General features: G+C 38.4%; 1 protein-coding gene across 7 annotated transcripts in view; it reads right to left on the minus strand.

Moving 5' to 3' along the window:
• MAGI2 (membrane associated guanylate kinase, WW and PDZ domain containing 2) overlaps nucleotides 1-19157 on the minus strand; it is a 685143-nt gene that overhangs the window by 11289 nt on the left and 654697 nt on the right. For 6 of the 7 annotated variants that reach the window (XM_079303121.1, XM_079303120.1, XM_079303122.1 and 3 more), the window contains one exon: nucleotides 10214-10352. In XM_079303121.1, the coding sequence (XP_079159247.1) occupies nucleotides 10214-10352 (139 nt within the window). Of the gene's footprint in view, nucleotides 1-4351; nucleotides 4441-10213; nucleotides 10353-19157 lie in introns of all 7 variants that reach the window. The other variant, XM_079303125.1, reaches the window with a different exon arrangement.

Genomic DNA, 19157 nt, shown 5'->3' on the forward strand with positions numbered 1-19157 from the left:
GGGCTATTGTAGTATCTGATACCTTTGGGATGCTGAGACAAATTTATCTGAAAACCCTATAATGAGATGGAAGTGCACCAATAAATGATTTTTACATTGTAATATTCAGCTCCTAATAAATAAAGACAAACTACATATTCTTAGAAAACCCAGATGTTCAAAATTCTGGGTTTTATATCTGTGTTGCTCTTGCTCAACAAAATTCAACACTCTCTATAGTCATATTTATTAAGCATTGGTTAGAGAGTCAGTTACCTCATATTGTCAAAGGTTAGAGAATCACAATTACCTCATATTGTCAAAATGAAAAAAAACACATTTCATTTTGCTGTTATTGTTGTGGTTTTTTGTTTTGTTTTCTTTTTTTTGTTTTGTTTTGTTTTGTTTGGTTTTTTGCTGTTTTTTTTTTCTCCCCAAGCTAGGAATAAGAAGCTCTAAGAAATTTGACAGAAGCCATGACCTCTTCTAACCTTTCCCTGTGCTGGCCACACAGCATCAGCCAGGAGTTGCACCATGGGATGGGGGAGCCAGGACAGAGGCAGGACCTGCAAGTCCCTCTGTGGGCAGAACTTATTCCTCCCTAATGTTTGGAATGACAGTTTTTTGTGTCACTCTCTGTGTGATCATTTAGGGTCTGTGAGATGAGCAGCAGGAGAGGGATTTTCTGGGATATTATGCTGCAGCAGCAGAAGACTGGACTTAGTCCTATGGCAAACTGCAGAGTTTGAAAAAAACCCAAACTCCTATTTTACCTATGTATCTGGATTAAATGAAGAATGGAAAAATTGATATTGTGGAGACAGAGGCATTCTTTCAGGTCTTGTATTTTGGGTACTTATCTTCCAATATAGTCAACTGGATGGAAATACAGGAGGCCATGAAAACCAATGCTAGAAAAACATTTGCAAGTGGGACTTTCCCCTTCTTTGAGAAGTCTGCTTGCCAGTTTATGTGACCCAAACCTGGGATACTGTTTGTTCATCTGTTTTATTCACTGTAGTTTAGCTGTAATTATCTACACCATATTAGTAAATCTACTCCAGAATATTTTATTAGGATAATTAAGCTTTAATTATAAGAGAACTTGCTCAACAACCTTATTAATAAATCTTTGCTCAGACGTGGAGGGACACTGCCAATTTTGGTGTGGATTAGTAAGGTTCTGCTTTAGTAATAATACTGAGTAGTCAAATAGGAATTTAATCTTTAAAGTGCTTCTCAAGCATTAAATAATTAATCCACATAACACTCCCAGGAGATAGGTAAGTAAATATTACTATCCCTGTTATAGAGATGGGGGAAGCTGGGGTTAGACTATTTAGCTAGACTGGCCTGAATCCACTGGGAGTGTAATTACCAAAGCAATGTTTAGGACTCAGTATTTTTGCATTTAAAAAGTGAGGAAAAGGTATTGCCCTCCTGGAAGCTCAAAGTCATTGCCACAAAACTGAAAGTGTCATCTCATGTGTCCCTGTTTCTTTCAAGATCGTGTTTTCTGTTTCTATACCAAGGGATAAAAGGTCTGCATATCTTTGAAATAGAAATTTGCTATAAGACAGAAATAACTATATGCTCCCACTTATACATACACATCCACTACTACTTAATAGAAGGATGTTCTATTTTTCTGCTAGCTGCCACATATTTATTAAATACTAAATACATGTTTGGAAAGCAGGTTTTAATATTCAATTTTGCCCTTGAATAGTTTTTACCCATAGCAATAAAACATTCTAGAACCTTTGGGAGCCCATATTCAAATTGACTGCTGGTTTTAGACCAATTTTATTAACCAGTATATTGGTTCATTTAGTTAGTATTTTTCTTTTTTTTTTTTCTTTTTACACACCACAGGTTCCTCAAATTAAGTTGGTATTGCTAGAAATAAGAAGGTGGTGTTGGGAATGCAGCAGGAATATGAATGAATGTTTGCAGTTCCACCAAGGTGGTCACAGGCAGAAAGGGCACTTTCCCAAAATGACTATTGATTTTTGCACTTCTATCAGATAAATGATATGTGGGGTAATTCAAGTTTCAAATAACACTCAACCTCAGCTCAGGAGATTTATAAAATGAGCATTAAAAACAGGATGAACTGGATTATCTGATCAGTACTCTGAGCAAATATAAGTATCTGGCTTCAAAGTATAGGCCAAATGCTTTAGCCATTTATTAGACAAATGTAAAAGCTTCAGACATTGTAATAAATAGAACTAGAAAAAATCAGTTTGTAGCAGACTGCAAACTGGAGACTTCTGAAGGCTATAACTATATTCAAACAATAACTTCACAGTATAAGATCCCAATTTTTAATCTATTTTTTGCAAATATGCATGCACTAGTAAGGGCTACCAAACCCATGGTGCCAGGAAGCACAGGCATGTATCACTTGATCTGGAGGCACCTTTCAAACCACCTGCAGCTCTCCTGTGAATGTCTAAGTTCAAGTAAGCTGCTGATCATCTTCCAGAAGTGATTATTTATCCAAAAGGGAATAATTCCTTTGGGTGAGATGTGGTGTTATAACAGACTGCTGTATGATGCTATGGCATCTCCTAAGGCATCCTAGAATGGTGAATTTATCTGTTCTGCTTCAGGAAATTTGACTCCTTGCTCAGTGCTCTAATATATGGTAGCACAGCCACATTTTTGGCTGGGATAAGCCACATCAAAATGGGCTCTTTAGAAAAATTCTTTTCCTCCAAACTCTTTCATTAAAAACACCTTAAATAGAGACATTTTATACCAAACATGTTTTCATTTGACATGACACTGCATTTTTTATCAAGCAAGTATTTGAATATTGGTGTTGACCAGAACTCAAGTTCTTTTGATTTTCTGGATACATTACACTGAGAAAAAATTCTGTTGCAACACTTCCTGTCAAATAAATGAGAACCATTCACAGCTGGGTGACTCTGCAAAACTAACTTCAGTTATATTTATAGAGTATTTACATTTCTACTTATTTCAAGAACATGACTTATTTGCTGTGTATGTTTTTCTGTAGGAGGAAAAATAAAGATGATGCCTGGAAAGTTGAGGTTATAAATGTGTAGAATTTATGCTGGACCTGGAGTTCATTGAGCTGAACACTGGGACTTGTGCCATGGCCTTAATGGCAGCCTGGATATCCAACCTCTCTGAGTATGTTTAGTGAAGAACAAAACAGAGGTGAGGTGAGAATACAGGGAATGGTGGGATTTACATTTCTATCTGATGCAGGAACTTTGCAGCTAGGAGGTCTCTGATGGTGATACACACTTGAAATACATGAGAACATTTCCAAATAGCCTCTAGATGTGTCCAGCTCTGCAGCAGCAAAGTATATGGATGTGTCTGTGTTAAAAAGAATCATATTTATAGACACTGAAGGGAAGTAAGCTCTAAATGGAAACACTTTGGTTAGACTACCTGGATTTGCATGCACAAGACTGGTAACTTAAGTCCAGTTTGGTGCCTGTTTGCTGGGGGCAGGAATTCTCTGAGCATCATGCAGGAGGAGCTACTTGAATCTCTGGATATCTTTCCCTTTCTATTTCCAATCTGTCTACTTCAACGTGTAAAACTGTCCTTATAATTAAAATATAAAATGTACTGCATTGTGCAAAGCCAGCAGCAGACAGAGCTGAATGCCTCTGGACACTGCTGTGTTTTCTGTGATGACAGCAATCAGTAAGAAAATAGAAAAAATGTTTTCCTTTGCTTTCCAGGTATCATATCTGGGCCTGGCTCTGTATTACAAATTAGATGCATCTGAACAATCTGTGCAGTTGGATCTCATTCTGTGAAGAAAATTGCTTGAAATCAAGAGCAAATATCTTTGTGTAAATTCAGCAAAACCACAGGGTTTAATAAATGAGTATTGCCTTACAGCATATTTCAAAATGTGTTCAATTTTACATTTGTTATTTCTTCAAGAGGCTGCACATAAATATTGTTTGAGATCAGAACCCAACCTCTACCTTCATATTTTTAGTATTTTTGCAAGCCAAGTGCAGTAAAGAAGAGGAAAATTATGGCTTAAACTCAAAAGTTTCTACCTGAAAAGTCATATTCAGAATGTAAAGTTTTGTCATGAGAAAACATAGATAAATAGCAGACTTTTGCATTAGCAGCAATGTAACATGCAAACCTCATTATTTAGGATATTAAAATACTATGCATACTATAGCTATGCATTCTACATAGCTGCTTTGATGTCTTAGATAATCAGTTATGAAAGAAAAGTTGAATACTGTAGAAACTATTAAGTGAGCTAGCATGAAAGCAAAAGTTGGAAAATACTCTATTAACAGTTGTGAGAAACAAAATGTAGTAGAAAGATAATATACATGCAGAGTTTACAAACCGTGTCTTTAGGGTGGCCCAATAAGTAGAAATATGGGGACCCATGCTTGTCACTTTTCATGCACATGGAGAGACTGGAAGGTACCATTCCTAAAGGAAGGGGAGGAACAGCCTAGGACCAATCATTAGAATTAACAGAACCAGTGACATACAGACATTTTACTATTGTTAAGAGCAGAGAAATCTTAGTAAGTTTAGAAAAACTGAGTGAAAAGCTTATATGTAACAGGAAAGAAGTATTTCTGTAAAGCTAAGACAAATAAGCATGCTGTAAGTCTAAATATTAGTGGATTATTGAAACTACTGTACATATATATTCAGGACATAGATTCACCTGGTCTATGGATATGGAGTACATCTTGAGGTGCTTCCTGAAGGAGTCACAACAAATCAAAAGCAAAGGGTTTAATGCATTTAATAACTGTGCCAATTTACTTGCATGAAAAATCCTTCTATTGGTATCAACTCTGACATTTTTTGTGGGTTTTTTTTTCTGGGGTAGTGCTGAAAGAGGAGATTTATTTGAGGCCCTTCAAAAATGAGTTACTGCTAAATAAATTGTCACTTTTATATCTTAATCAGCAAATTGCATATACTGAAACTTCAATCTTCCTCCCTTAAACAGCCCAAATTGAATCTGACCTCTAGTTTTGTAAAACCACCTGTGTGTAATGAACCCATGGGGTGAGCTGTGTACACAATTTGGTATTGTGTGAAGGAACAGAAATTCCAAAACCACACAGTGCAACCCCAGGACATACTTTCTAATAAAGTCAAATAAAGCATGGGGAGAGAAGGGAAGGGACCATCACTGTGTAGATCCATAAAGCACCAACCATCACCACACAATGCAGATTCCTTTTCCTCCAAACCTCAGTGACTGCAGTTCCCACAGCTCTGTGTTATCTGTGAGTATCACAGTGTGACCTAGAATGCTCAGGGCCATATCCAGTTGTCCAAGATAGGGCAATGGAAAGGTTTCCCAAAATCTCAGTGTAAATGGGCTGGAGTCTTTAAAACATAACTTTCTGCAGGAGTTCTTAAGCAACTGAAAACTAAGTGAAACTTAATAGAAACCTTATATCAAACTGACAGATGAAAGTAGGAAGGGAAACAAATTAGTTTATTCCAGATGTTCCTTACAGGTGAAAATCAGTGTTTTTGCTCCCTCTGCATTACCAGGCACAAAGCAACTTGGGCAGGTTATGCCTTGCTGGAGGGATGAAGTCCACCAGGTGCTAACCTGCCTCACCCCTCTCCACCTTTACACCCTGCTGGCAGTCATCTATTATAAGACTCATTGCTTTCAAAAACTTCTAGGAACTTATATATTTTAATGTAATGTGAATAATAAAATCTCCAGTCAGGAAAGGCCAGGAGCAGTAAGCCAGGAAAAACCAAGCTGCCAGCACTGCTGGGACTGAGTGAAGCACCACAGGCTTCCCTAGGAAACTTCTTCCAAAGACATCCAGAGAAAGAACTTGGTGTTCCCACAAAAAACTGTAGTTTCCTGGGGCTGATCAATCATTAGAGGTAACTTGCTTTTTGTTGAACTCACAGCTGGATAGAGACTGATTTGTCAGTTTTACTTCCTCTTGAAAGTTACTCTTTTGGGATTTTGTGAACAGTTTTCCTGCATTTTCCTCTAAGGATGATACTTCATCCCAGTGTTTGGCTCTGCAAAGCACATGTCCTTCTCATGGTGTTTCTATAGTTATAGTTAAGGCCTGAAATACACAAACATTTGTAATGAGGCTCCCACAGAGTGAACAGAGATTTTTAGAATTGCTGCACACCCAGTAGCTCCTGCTGAAGTCAGTAACCCCTTAGGTAGGTGCACACATGGGAAATTAGGCAGCCACTGCAAGAAATGTCTTGATCTGTGCCTTTATTAATTTTTTTTAATGCTGGTGGGAGAAGTGCTCAGTTCTGCAGTGATGACTCTGGGCTTTGTGTCCAGTGACATGAATGAAACCTCACACTCTGCAGCCAGACTTCCCAGGCATTAAGTGTTTTTTGGGATCAGGATTCCTAGCAGTATCTCTAGTCTTTCTTGCACATGAATATTATTTCTTACTTTGTCTGTTTCTCTGGAGAACTCAGCTGGCAGACTGTTTCCTATGAAACATGATGCTGATGTTCTTTGGGTTTGGATGAGCTGTGATAATTCACCTCCTGTGGAAGCACAGTTCCTCTGGCTATCCTTTTCCTCAGCAAACATGTTCTGAGCTGCTGGGTGATAAAACACCTGTTTTCAATGCTTCTTTGGCTGCACCCTGCTGTGAAATCAGCTGCAGTTTTGAAGCATTAATCATATCTGAGCTCCTTTGCTTACATTCTGATGGTGGCATGTCTGCTACAAGGGGATTTCTGCCTCTGAAACAGTCTGGGATCTTTAGCATTTGTTTTCAAGTAAAATCAGCAGCTGGAATGGAGGGAAATGATGCATTTGCAGCACACTTTATTTCTTACCCTGGGTTTGAACAGTGCTTCAGCTCAGCCAGAATTTTCCAATATGAAAATGGACAGATTTCCAGGCAGTGTAAAATGACATAACTCATTCAGGAGATTTACACACACACAGCAGCTCGTTCTTTGTTTCTTCACTAAGTGCTTTCTTCTTTTCAGTACACATTCTTTTCTTCCATAAATCACTTCTTTATTATTGATGAATTTTCCTTAACCCTGTTTTTACTGATGTCAATCACATCATCATTCAAACACTGACATTTCTTGCACTTAAGTACATACCAGCATATTTTGAACTAACAAAAACATTGCACTGGAGTTTAAAACACAAGTTAAATCAAGAAGTTGAAGACTGAAGACAATAATGTGATAGTCTTGGCTGGCTGATTTAGGTAGCTCTAGGTAAGTTTTCTCCTTTTTAGTGCTGTGAATCTGAGGTTGTTGCTGTTGGAAAGGTTTTTAATCACAGCATTACTAAACCTGACTTGGGAAGTCCCTGACCATTTTGCCTGTCAGGGACTGAGAGAGAATATCCAGGAGAGGACCCTGGTACAATTGTGCTATTGTTATATTCATCCCTAGGCTTCTGCTGCACACCACCATTGCAGAACCAATAGAGTTCTGTCTTCCAGCCCTGCATTTTCATACTCAACTAAGTCTTATTTCCCACTGATGCTCTCCACAGCTGGACCCTGATCAGTATAAGAAATATTTTTGACATGTACTTGCTTAAAGAAGTCTGATTATTTAAATAAAAGGAGCTCCAATTAATCTTGCTACATCTCAGCTGTGAAATTCTGGTTGAAGGAAGAGGGAGCTACTAAATACTGACTAGTTTATCTGCTCTCCTCAGGACCACTTTGTCCTCAAGCCTACTGTCACAATCTTCTCTGCATTCAGTTTTGCACTATTTGGAAAAGATATTTCTGGGGGTTTCTGACAGATGCACTTCACAGCATGATGACTTAACATTGAGATCTGTCCTGCTTCAGATGTGGCCTCCCATTTTAATTGCTTCTGTTTGTTAACTTCAGTTTTTAACTTCCTAGGCAGGCTGCCGTTGGAACTTAGGTGCACCTTCTGTTGGTGTTTAGACTACTTCTTACACCTTTGGGAAATGACCTAGGGAGGACTTCAATTATTTCAGTTAATTTCAACAGGCATCTTCTTATTTTGCTTCCATTTTGCCTCTAGACTGGATAAAATTCTAACACTTCTGTGCCTACATAAAGCACAGATTAAGAATTGCAGATGTGCAGATGTTTTCCTTTGTTGTGATGCTTACTGCAGGTTGTATGTGCACTATGAAGTAACTCCTGAACACTTCTACTCCTTTTTCAGTGCAGTAGGAAAGGGGCCTTCAAGCACAGACACTTAGTTCTCCTCCTGCATGGAGCTGTATGCTGGAGATGCAGCTTGGAAAATGGTCTGATTAAACAGCACTTCTTAGCATTAACTTTTATTTCTCAGTAATCTGTATTTTTAAACAATGAATGATAAGTATTCCAAATGCCTTCACAAATGGTGAGCTTGGCTTTAAACAACACTGTGAAGTCACCTGGTTGCTTTCTGTTAGCACTAAAAGCTGTGTCTCGATTTCTAGTGGTTCATATGTATTTTCTGCTCATCATCTTCTGTGGAAGGGAAGACCTGTGCACATTTTGGAAGATTTGTTTTCCCTAAATCAGTGATACTTACACTGAAGATTTTTTTGTGTTTGTGGTTTTATTATTATTATTATTTATTTTTATTTTTACTGGAATAATGTACAATTTTATAAGATTATATAAATAATGGAAATTTATTTTAGATTTAAGTGCCATTTAGAACTGGGATCTTAAATTCAGATGGAATGGGTTTGAACTGCTACTAATTCTTTGCTCATCATAGGCTCCTGGACCTATCTTAGATTAAATTGTTTCCTGAGGAGCCAGAGAACTGCTGGTATATATAAGTTCTGCTATTTGAGAAGGATTACTACCACTATATCAGTCCTGGACATTTGTTTGTTCTTTCATTAAAAATGATGCACCTCTCCCCATAAAACAAGTTTTGGAGGTGACCTGAATTTCTGTTGGAAGTCTCTCTGAAAGGATGGCACTAGTTAAAATTGATATTAAATGTCTTAGTATCATTTTATCAGAGCCCCTGGAAAGCATTTTGGCTTTGTTTCTACTGACTAAAAGTATAAACCACTAACTTTATTACCAGATGAGTAGGCTATGGCCCATCTTTTCTGCCTTTATTCGGAAGCTCTTGAAGGTTGTAAAAATGCAGCATACACCTTCCTGAGTATTGGCTTAGCCATAGAATTAGCTCTAATTCAGAGGAGAAAATAGTGCAATTACCATGTATATTGACAGCTGGGAAAGAACACTTTCAGTGCAGCTGACTTTAACAGAGGTATTGAATTTATGTTGGCAACAAAGGCTCACCTGAACCTATATTAAAGCCTAAGTATTTGAATTTTTATGTGACTCTAATTTCTGATTGTAATGGAAAAGCATTCTGGAACTTCAAAAGTAAAAGTAAAAACGTTTAATAGAGTTTTGGACCTCCTGGCATAAAGAAGCTAAGGACTTTTCATTTAAAAAATAGCCCTTTTACCAAGAGATTTAAGGCCCAGAGGGGCACATGATAGAACTTAAATAAATATATGAAATTGTTACACCATACTATACAGTTAAAAAAAACCTCTGTCTTTGAAATTATCTTTGATTTTTTTTTTATTTTTTGTCATTTCAGTTATGAAATAAGGTTTCTATATTGTCTAAATGACTCACACTTCTTGAAATACTTAAAAAGTCCCAGAAGTCCCTCTGAAAGAAAATATAAGAAGAATGGATTCTGTTTTTTCACCACAATGAGCAAAATCTCATTTTTTAAAATTCAGAACTGGCTTCTAATTGATCACCCATGTATTTTGTCAGAGAGAATACAATGGGTGAAGCTGTCAAAGAAAGGAGTGCATTCTTGATAATGCTTAGAGTTTCAACCTGAGCCACTCAATTGCATGGCAACAAGATCATCTGCTGTGACTCAAAATGTGCAGAGAGGTACCAATAAGGAAGAAATTCCAATAAAGGATGAAAAGGAGAGTTTGTGGGCAAATCAGCAACTCCCAGCACGCTCAGAGATGTCCCCTAGGAGGTTCATAGTGCTTCCTCCAATGCACATCCTAAAAGCCACTGCCTGTGTCAGGAGGGCAGCAGATGACAGTGATGTACACACGTGAGTTACTCCACCTCTGCTCAGGTAAGCACTTAAGCTGATACTTAATGTGCTCCAGGAAATTACAATATGCAAATATCTGCAACTGCTACTTAATTCAAAAGCAATATAATTAATTTATATAGAGTCATGCACATATAAAAGTGTAAAGATGAAAACCCACCATATTCTGGGACCTGGCCTGTTCCACGCTTCAACAACAGTCGCACTCTCCTGCCACCAGACTTGATTAGCTCTATTGCTCTGGCATGTGTCATGTCCCTTGTGCTTTCTCCATTGATTTCAATTATTTGATCTCCTACCTGTCAGGTAAGAAGAATATTGAGTCAGACAGAATTGCAGTAAAATGAGTGTTTCAGGAAGAGACATATTCAATGGATCACAGGTTACCCAAATGACAGACAGACACATCAAGGTAAGTTTGTTCTTATCTATCTGAGGAATATTACTGGCAGATCAAATAACCTCCAAAGTGGATTCTGAATATGGTGTATCAAATGCTGCTTGTCTTCTGCTGAAATCAGTGTAATGCCTTTGTAACTTGCTCATCACATCTTCTGCATGTAAGAGGCTTTGTTGAATTTCTTGATATGGTGGAATCGCTGGAACATTTTCTGTGCTACTCTGTAACATGCAGTGTTGTGTGAGCCTGAGGAGAACTTTGTTGCATTCACAGTTTTCATAGAGAAAAGAGAGGTTCAAAGCACAAATATAAGCTTCCATCATTTGAATTTCCAAACCTTGGTAGTAAAGTTTCACACCAAATTAAGAGTCATTATGAAGCTATTAAACAAAGAAAGGTTAGTGCTCTGACACAGGAGTTCAAAGAGCATGTCTTACACCATTTACCACAGGAGCTTTTTTCTGGGAGTAAGCACAGCCTGTGGCTGAACTGTCTAGTTAGAGCAGCTGACTCCAGGGTTCTGACTATGGATTTCTGCCACTCATCTCCTGGCCAGTTTTCCAGTCAGAGTTGGCTTTGTCATTATTTTTCTGCTCTATTTCTGCAGCAGTTAAACGTGGCACTGATGTCAGCAGATCCCATCCAGCCCAGTTTCACTGATTTTTGCCTCCAGACTGCATGTTTTGGTTTTGGCTGGCTTTCCATGCTGGAAACCTCCTTCAGTAGGGGAGTGGGAGCTTTCTCCTGTGCCTGCTCATCACAGCAGAGAGCCCATGTGGGGACCTGCACTGTCCAGCCTGCTGGGATCCCCTCGGTGGGAGCCTTGGGCAAGCAGCACAGTGAGGAGATGTGAGCCTTGTGCTAGCAGCACCACAGCCTTTGGAATTTGTGTCCTGCAGAAGCCTCCCAGGCCCCTTGGAAGGGCAACCTTGGTGAAACCTGAAGGAGGGATGGTGTCCTGGTGCTGGTAGAGGTGCAGGTCCAGGGGATGGGCAGCCAAGAGCAGGGCAGGAGGGTCTCAGCTGAGTGGGTCGGCACACTCATTTGTCAGTGCCAGAGGAACACACCTGTTCAGCAGGATCTTACCTGCCTCAGATGCACCTACAGCTTCCTCACTGTGTTTTCACTACACTAAAACAACAATGCCTGCACATCCTAGAGAGATTATACAGACTTCAAGGTGACCCACCCTTCCTTTCCCTCTTACAAGACTGTCTTAACAAAACCAGCTCTTAGCTGGCCTTGGACATTGAAATATCTTCTATTTTGTATGTTTTCTTTGCTACAATTGTGCTTCTGTCAGCTAAAAGTGTAATCCTTCAGAGGTTTTCCTTCTTTCCTGAGTTTGAAATATAGCATTTACCAAGTAAGTGTGCACAATGTGAAATGTCAACACAACTCCTAGCATCAAAGAAAACTGGAAAGGATGTCAAGAAGTTATCTAGTCCTTACTTTTGCTCAGAGACAGAAAGAATGCTAGTAGAAGTACTAAGGCAGTGCTTCTCAATAGGAATCCATAGAATTCATACTTTCTCAATAGGAGCTGTATCCTCCCAGGATCCTGTATGCTGCTACTTTGCATAGCTAAAAATCCATTGATCCAAATAGAACCTGTCAGCCCTGCTATTACACTTTGTAAATGCTGCAGTATTAGCAGTGGGAGAAAAACTCAGAATTATCTTGTGCAGGATTATTTTTGCAGTGCAAATTTCTTCCTCAGCAGATTTTCTCTCCTATAAAGAATGCATTAGGTTTTACTACGCAGTGCAAAATTTAAAATATTTCTACTGGCCTTCAGGCCACACTGACACACAACACAGGTGCTCTCAGGATCATGCTGAGATCTCCCCCAGGTCTGGCCATACAGGGCTCTCTGCACCCCCTGCATCTTGGAGAATGCAGCTGGTGCACAAACTGGGAGCAAAAAGAGAAAATCTGTGTTACCACTCCTATAACACAGACAGAAGACAGATTTGAAGCATATCCATAAGGATATTAGACAGGCCAAACACGGAAAAAATTCAATGAGTTTGGGAAAACCTGTTTGTAAATGTTGTGAAAAAATTAACCCCATAAAAATCCTGTAAAAGTAAAGTCAGATTTTCAGAAGGCTTGAGGACAGGTCTTTTTCTTTTGTGCTACATTGCCTGGGTAGACCATATTTTGCAGAAGGTATTTAAAATGTTCTTGTTAGCATATCTTGAGAGAAGTGCCAGATTAGATCAAATGAAAGAGGTGTTTTTAACACTCCTTGATGAATAGCTTTTCAAATTAGTACTGAAAGCTGTGCAGAGGATGTACAGTCCTTCAAATAAAATCCTCTGCACTCCAGAGCAGAAGGACACAAATATTTTAATATAGTTTAATATGTAAAAAGGTTAAGTTAATGTCACATTTTTCCCTCGCTGTTTCCCCTCCTTCTGTTTTCATTGGTCACTATGCAGGAACTATTTTGTATTAATGTAACCTTTTCTTATTTCTGTGAATTCAATTTTTTTTTCTCTGTAGGCAGCATGTAGCTCATTTGGTATTTTCTTTCATTATAAAATATTATAGTTGATTTGATATTTCCTTTTCTTCTAAAATATTCTGTGCAAATAACTTGAGAAAGCTTAAAAAAAAAGAGACCAGAATCTTGGTTATGTGACGGAAGGAGGGGAGAGAAACAAGTTGGCAAAAATTAGGTGCTCTGAAATCTACATCAGAAAGGGTAAGACCAGAGGGATAATGAATAGTTGCAGGAGCAGTGGGTTAATTGTGTTCCTTGCTTTTGTGTCTTGTGGCTGACTGATGTACAGCTGAATTATGCTGCCTTTGCAGCACAAGCCCAGCTCTGATTAGATGAGAAAGCAACAAGGAAAAGTTGTCTGCACTTGTACTTCGAGAACAGCTTCAATTAGACTTTACACTCATTTCTGGAAATTCATACAAAAGAGAAAACCTTGGCTGAGGAGTGGGTCCCCACGTGTCAGTAAGGTAAAATTCTTGTTTTCTTTCTGCAGTTAAACCTTGACAACCTTCCCTTCCTTTCCTTCCAGATTTTCTTATGGGATGAAACCCTGCTGTATGTTTTCTCTTTCTCCCTCAGCATTTCTATTGTGGAATCAATTTTTAGATTTGTGGAGCTATTTCTGTTTTTTCTAAATCCAGTGATTTTTTAAGAGGATCTTAGATATACCCACATATTAAAGATTCATCAAGGTGAGGCCAGAGGAAATTGCAAGCATGAAATCAGTCTGTTACATGGAATCCTCATTTCTCTTTTTTAGGATCAAAAGTTGATTCCTGCAGTTTATACCACATGGCATTTCTCTACACTTCTCTTCTGGATGCTTCCATGTCTGTTCACAGTGTCCAATCTGGAGATATTTTGAAGGTGGAGGGGTATGTAGAACAGATCAAAATGATAACATTCTTTCCACGTTTACTAATAATGTTCACATAACAAATTCTTTGCCTTTTTGTAACATGTCAGATTTGCAATCCATGGCCAGTTTGGATTCTAAGCAGTTATCTCACATTTTTCATTGTGCATTTGATTTTTTTGCCCTAAACTGAGCACTGTGCACCTTGGTGAATTTTATTAGATTGACTGCTTTAGTCCAGAATTTTTATTTTGAAACAGTTTGTTTCTCAAAGTCTTTTTAAACTTCCTATGAATAGTGACATACTGGCATCAGTAAATTTTTATTTACTATTTATCAATAGGTCTCCAATTATTAATGGAATATTGAACTGAGCTGGTTTCACCCCAGACACCTCAGAACCACACTTGTAATTACTGTTAAGGAGCAAATCATTCAGAGCAGCCTTTGAGAGGAATTATTGTCAATAACCACATTAAAAGAGATTCCACCTAGAGCCTTTTTCCTCAACCTTTTATGTGAATTTCATAGAAGGTAGTGTTGAAAGATGAAAGGAAGACTGTACATTCTCCTCCCCCTTTTTCCACACAGAAATGAGAATGAAAATCAGACATAAGAAAGGATAATTAAACTGGTGTGACAAGATTTGCTTTCCACAATTCATATGTCAGTGAACTTTCTCAACTTTTTGACAACTTGTCACAGATTATTTCTGAATACAAAAGTTAAAGGAGATTTTCTTTACTTGACTTTAAAAATAGGGTTTATGTTTCGCTTCCTCTAGTTTAACTTTCTTGTCCTCCATGAATTCTTAGACATAATTGCTAATAGTCTATAAATTTACTTACCTTAGTAATTGAGCATACATGAACATCAGCAAGTTCTGCAAACTCGAATCTAAGTATGCTTTAAGCAGTTCTCTCTTTATTCTGATTTATTAATTTATCTTTGTTTATGTTTCTTCTGCACATCTCAATGGAGACTGATACAAAGAAAACACTGAATATTTCAGCCATCTCCACATTCTCATGAGGCAGTAGACCTTATTTTCTTCTTCATGTTTCTTTAAACACATGAAACAGATGGATGTACCCTCTCCCAGTCCCAACAGGCAAGCCCTGCATCCCAAAACTGGCATCAGCTCTGGTTTTTAATCCTTCCTGGCAGTCTTTAGCAAAGACTACAAAGCAGGAGTGATCCACCTCTATGTCCTCCAGATGTTCTCAGCAGCTTAGGGGTGAAGCATGTTGGCAAGACAGCCTGGGAAGCTTGCCTAGCTGCTGCCTGAGCTGGATTTGTTCTGAAGAAATGTGATCTTTGCAGCTATGAATGATGAAATTTTATACACATTGATTTTGTGTTGTATTTCTTTCTTCCTGAAGAATATGACCATTGCTGAATTTGCATGCTGTTTGGGATAAATACCTGTGCAAGGCCACTGGTTCTCCTCCTAACCCAATGCCACTTGGTAGGAGAATGGTCCTCTATTGTATTCTCACAATGTGCAAGCACAAAGCAAACACTGAATGCTTCACCCTCTCAATGTTTGGAAATTTGAATATTAATGCTTAAAATGTAATTATGAAAGTAGTTTGTGTGTACAGAAAGTGTTTCTTTAAAAAATCTGTTTCAGTTCAAGTTAATTCAGACGCTTCATCCATGTGTAAGAACAACTGAGCTATAAAATTGGGCAACATGTTTTCTGGCAATAATGAGAAGATAATATTCCTAAGGAATGTTTAAGTGACATCACTATTGATAGGTTAATTAGAAAGAAAATTGTAAAGCTTCTCCAAATCATTAGAATAAAGTGCCTCAAGTACATGTGGGTTTATCTGCAGAGCCTTTGTTCTTGCCTTATTTTAAAGCAATTATTACTGGTCTTGTTAAAAAAAGCTGACCATACATACAGAGTTTCAGGAAAAGGCTGAACCAGAAGGCAAACAAATATAGCTTTAGTGTAGTAAAGAGGTTTTTCCTTGCTTGAATGTGCTTTTAAACTATGGATGAGAGCCTTGTGCATGTTGCCTCCATTGGCGTGTAAGGAACAGTCTCTAAGCAGGTGTATGGTTCCCAGTTGCATGAAATTAAATTAATTGTGTATGCACATTTTCAGTCTGTGTTAAATCTAATGGTAAAAGCAGCCTCAAATGATTTGTGTGGAGGGCATTGCTATCTGACATTTTATTAATGCATTTTATAATTATACCTCAGGAAAGAGACTAATCACATTTAATTATTTTTTATATGGGCATTCTATTTTTATAACTGAAACATTTTGACATGTTATTTTTTGTGGTTGTTATTGTCAGTTGGTCCAAAAGGCTGAAAAATTGTCTGTACCTGGAGACCAAAAGTCAACTCCAGAGTATCTATTTTGGTGAATTTCCAAGTACTGTCAAGCTCTAGTGTAATAGCCTGGAGTTAGGCACAGGCTGGATGTGTGCTGTGCAAATTTCCTCACAGCAGAGAATCTGTACTGCCTGAAAATCCCAGGTGTAATACATAGCCTGAGCAAAGCTGTGGGGTTTTGGTAATCTTGGACTCCCTCCAGTGCATTTTAGATACGTGAGCTTGGATGTCTCAGCAGGAGACACAGTATTTCTCTTTGGGGGAATTACAATAACATGTCTTGTGCTAGTTTTGAGCCAACCACATAAAAGTTTGGAGTGAAAAAATATTTTTTTTCTGTGGCCAGCCAGCTATTTAAGCAGCTGAGGCTTCTCACCCCAGGAAATGCCAGAGCCTTTGTTCCCACAGGGAGACAGTCTTGACTCCTGCCCAAAAGAAGGGGGAAAGAGGGGACATAGGACATGGTGCAGAGCAAGAAAAGCTCAGCAGGAGCTCTAGCTCTAGCTTCTTTCTTTTCACCTTTTCCCGAGAGCAGTGCTATTTGAGAAAGAGAGCTTGAAAGAGGAAAATGTACATGTTTGATTGTCTGCAAAGAATGGGAAGTGCGAGAGGAAAAATGAAATTTTCAGGGCTGAAAAGACAGGAAAGTGGATTTCTGGTACTTCAGTACACTTGATGCCTTTCACAACATTGCTGCAAAATAATCCATGTATATGTGAAACAAAGCTGCCAAAGATAAAAGGAAAATGGATTGTCTTACTGTATTTGATAAACTATTACTTCTTTAAAACAGAGATGGTATAACTCATTGTAGCATAATGCAGTATTAAAAACATGTACTTCACCATTACAATCAGGGATGAGAACCAATAGAGACTAGGAAAAGGAAGAAAATTTTCTGGTATCTTCCTGATGCTCTCAGGCAGTTCTAATCAGGCAAAAGCAAAGCAAATTCAAGATCTGACCAGCTGATTTCATAGATCCTACACAGAAACCTGAGCACAGAGACTCCTTCATCCAGAGTTGCATCCATGCAGCAAAAGAGAAAAGAACATAAACTCCAACAAGATAAAGATGAAACCACAAAAAGATTATGACGAGGAAAATACTGAAATGTAAGATCTAAGAAGATATTTTCAAGCATACCAAAGGCATGGAGTCTGTCAGATCTCAAAAGAGAGTTTTGAGAGGTAGAAAAGACTGCAGAAAACAGATTAATTCTTTGCATCAATGTTCACTGAAGAGGAGGGCAGCAAAACTCCTGCAGAGGGTCTGCTCATTGCAGGGTTGAGTGAGGAACTGACTCCAACAGCAGGGTTAGTGGCAAAGATTTTATAACAGACTGATGGAATGGATAGAGAGAAACCGCCAGAAGCTGATGACTTTTAGCCTCAGTTCTAAAGGAATTTGGATATGAAGCTGTTCAGCTGGTAGCTATAGGATATAATCTACTGCTTAAATCAGTAAATTGCTGAATTTCAAAGGAATGGGAAGTGGCAAATGTGACACCAGTCTTCAAGAATGGTCTTGGAAAGTAACCAAGCAAGTCTCATGTTCAATTGAGCAGATGGAAGGAAGCAATAAGGATGATGAGGCTTAGCTGGCACGTGGATAATGATGATATAGTAGGAAAGGGTCAGTGTGGCTATTGTAGAGGGAAGTCATTCCTCACAGATCTATTGCAGGTCACTGGAGCTCCCAGTGACTATATAGATTAATGTGATCTGGTTTATATACTGACATTTTCAGAAAGCTTTTTATAGTAAAGTCTTCAATAGAGACTCTGCTGTGGGATGAAAAAGAATATGGTCTTCTAGGCAGGAGATTAAATTCTAGGAAAAATGCTTTAAATAAGTGGTCAATTTTCACAATCAAAAGACTACCACAGTGATTATTCTGCTCAGCATACTTGCAAATGGTGTGGGGAACAAGTGATAGGATTTGCAGACAGCACATTACCATGCAGTATTGTCATATCTAAACTTGAAAGCTCTAAAAAAAGATGGCACAATCCTGTGTGCTAAAGCAGCATGTGAAATCCAGTGGTGCTTAGTGCTAAGCACCAAGTATAGTATAGTATAGTATAGTATAGTACATGTGGAAAACTACTTACTCCATCACTCTGAATCAGCCATCACCCCTGAAAAGACAGATCACACAGTCCTTGTGCTTAACTCCCTAAGCTGAAAATGTCAGCACAGCCAAAAATCCAGACTGTTAGGGGGATACACCTGCTATACAGGGATAATTATTAGGGGGAAAGTGAAGAATAAAGGAGAAGCCATAGCTATGGAGCACCAATATCCTGAAAACTGCAAAATGTTCTGGTGCTTCCACCTCCAAATGAATTTGATGCATTGAGAAATGGTTTGGAGGAGGCCAGTGAGGCTGGTCAGAGGTAGTAGCTCCTTTTTGATGCAAGATGAAATAGACTGGTAAGGTTCAGAGGGAAAAAAGTGCATACGATACAGATCAATAGAATAAAGAATCATATGGAGAATGATGAAGTAAGGTTATTATATTGTAACTACAAAATAAAAAGGAGTTTCTTTTTCCAAACAATGCAGGCACTTAGACTTGGCATCCATGACACATTCTATCTGGAATGACAAAAGCATGAGTACATTCAAATAAATGGTTAAAAGCAGTCCTAACACTGAGTCCTAGAATAGAAAAATCTATAAACTTATGACTGCCAGGGTCTTGGATGTTATATGTAGTTAAGAATCATTTCATACTTGTCCTACATTCTTTTTCTAAGCATCCTTTACTTGTCCTTGTTGGAATGAGAATACCAGGTTGGTGGGCCAGAGCAATGAGCCTCATGTCTATCCTTTTACCTTCAGAGATGACCTCTCTCAGTTTCCACTTGGGAGACTTGGGAAACAGAGAAGTTGATGCTTGTGTCTCTGCTGTTGCTGGATAGAGTGTTTAGTTAGCAGACCAGCATCATCTGTTGTGCTGATTTTTTTTTTTTGAACATTTGA

Source organism: Erithacus rubecula (genome assembly GCF_903797595.1).
Source record: "Erithacus rubecula genome assembly, chromosome: 4".
NCBI lineage: Eukaryota > Metazoa > Chordata > Aves > Passeriformes > Muscicapidae > Erithacus > Erithacus rubecula.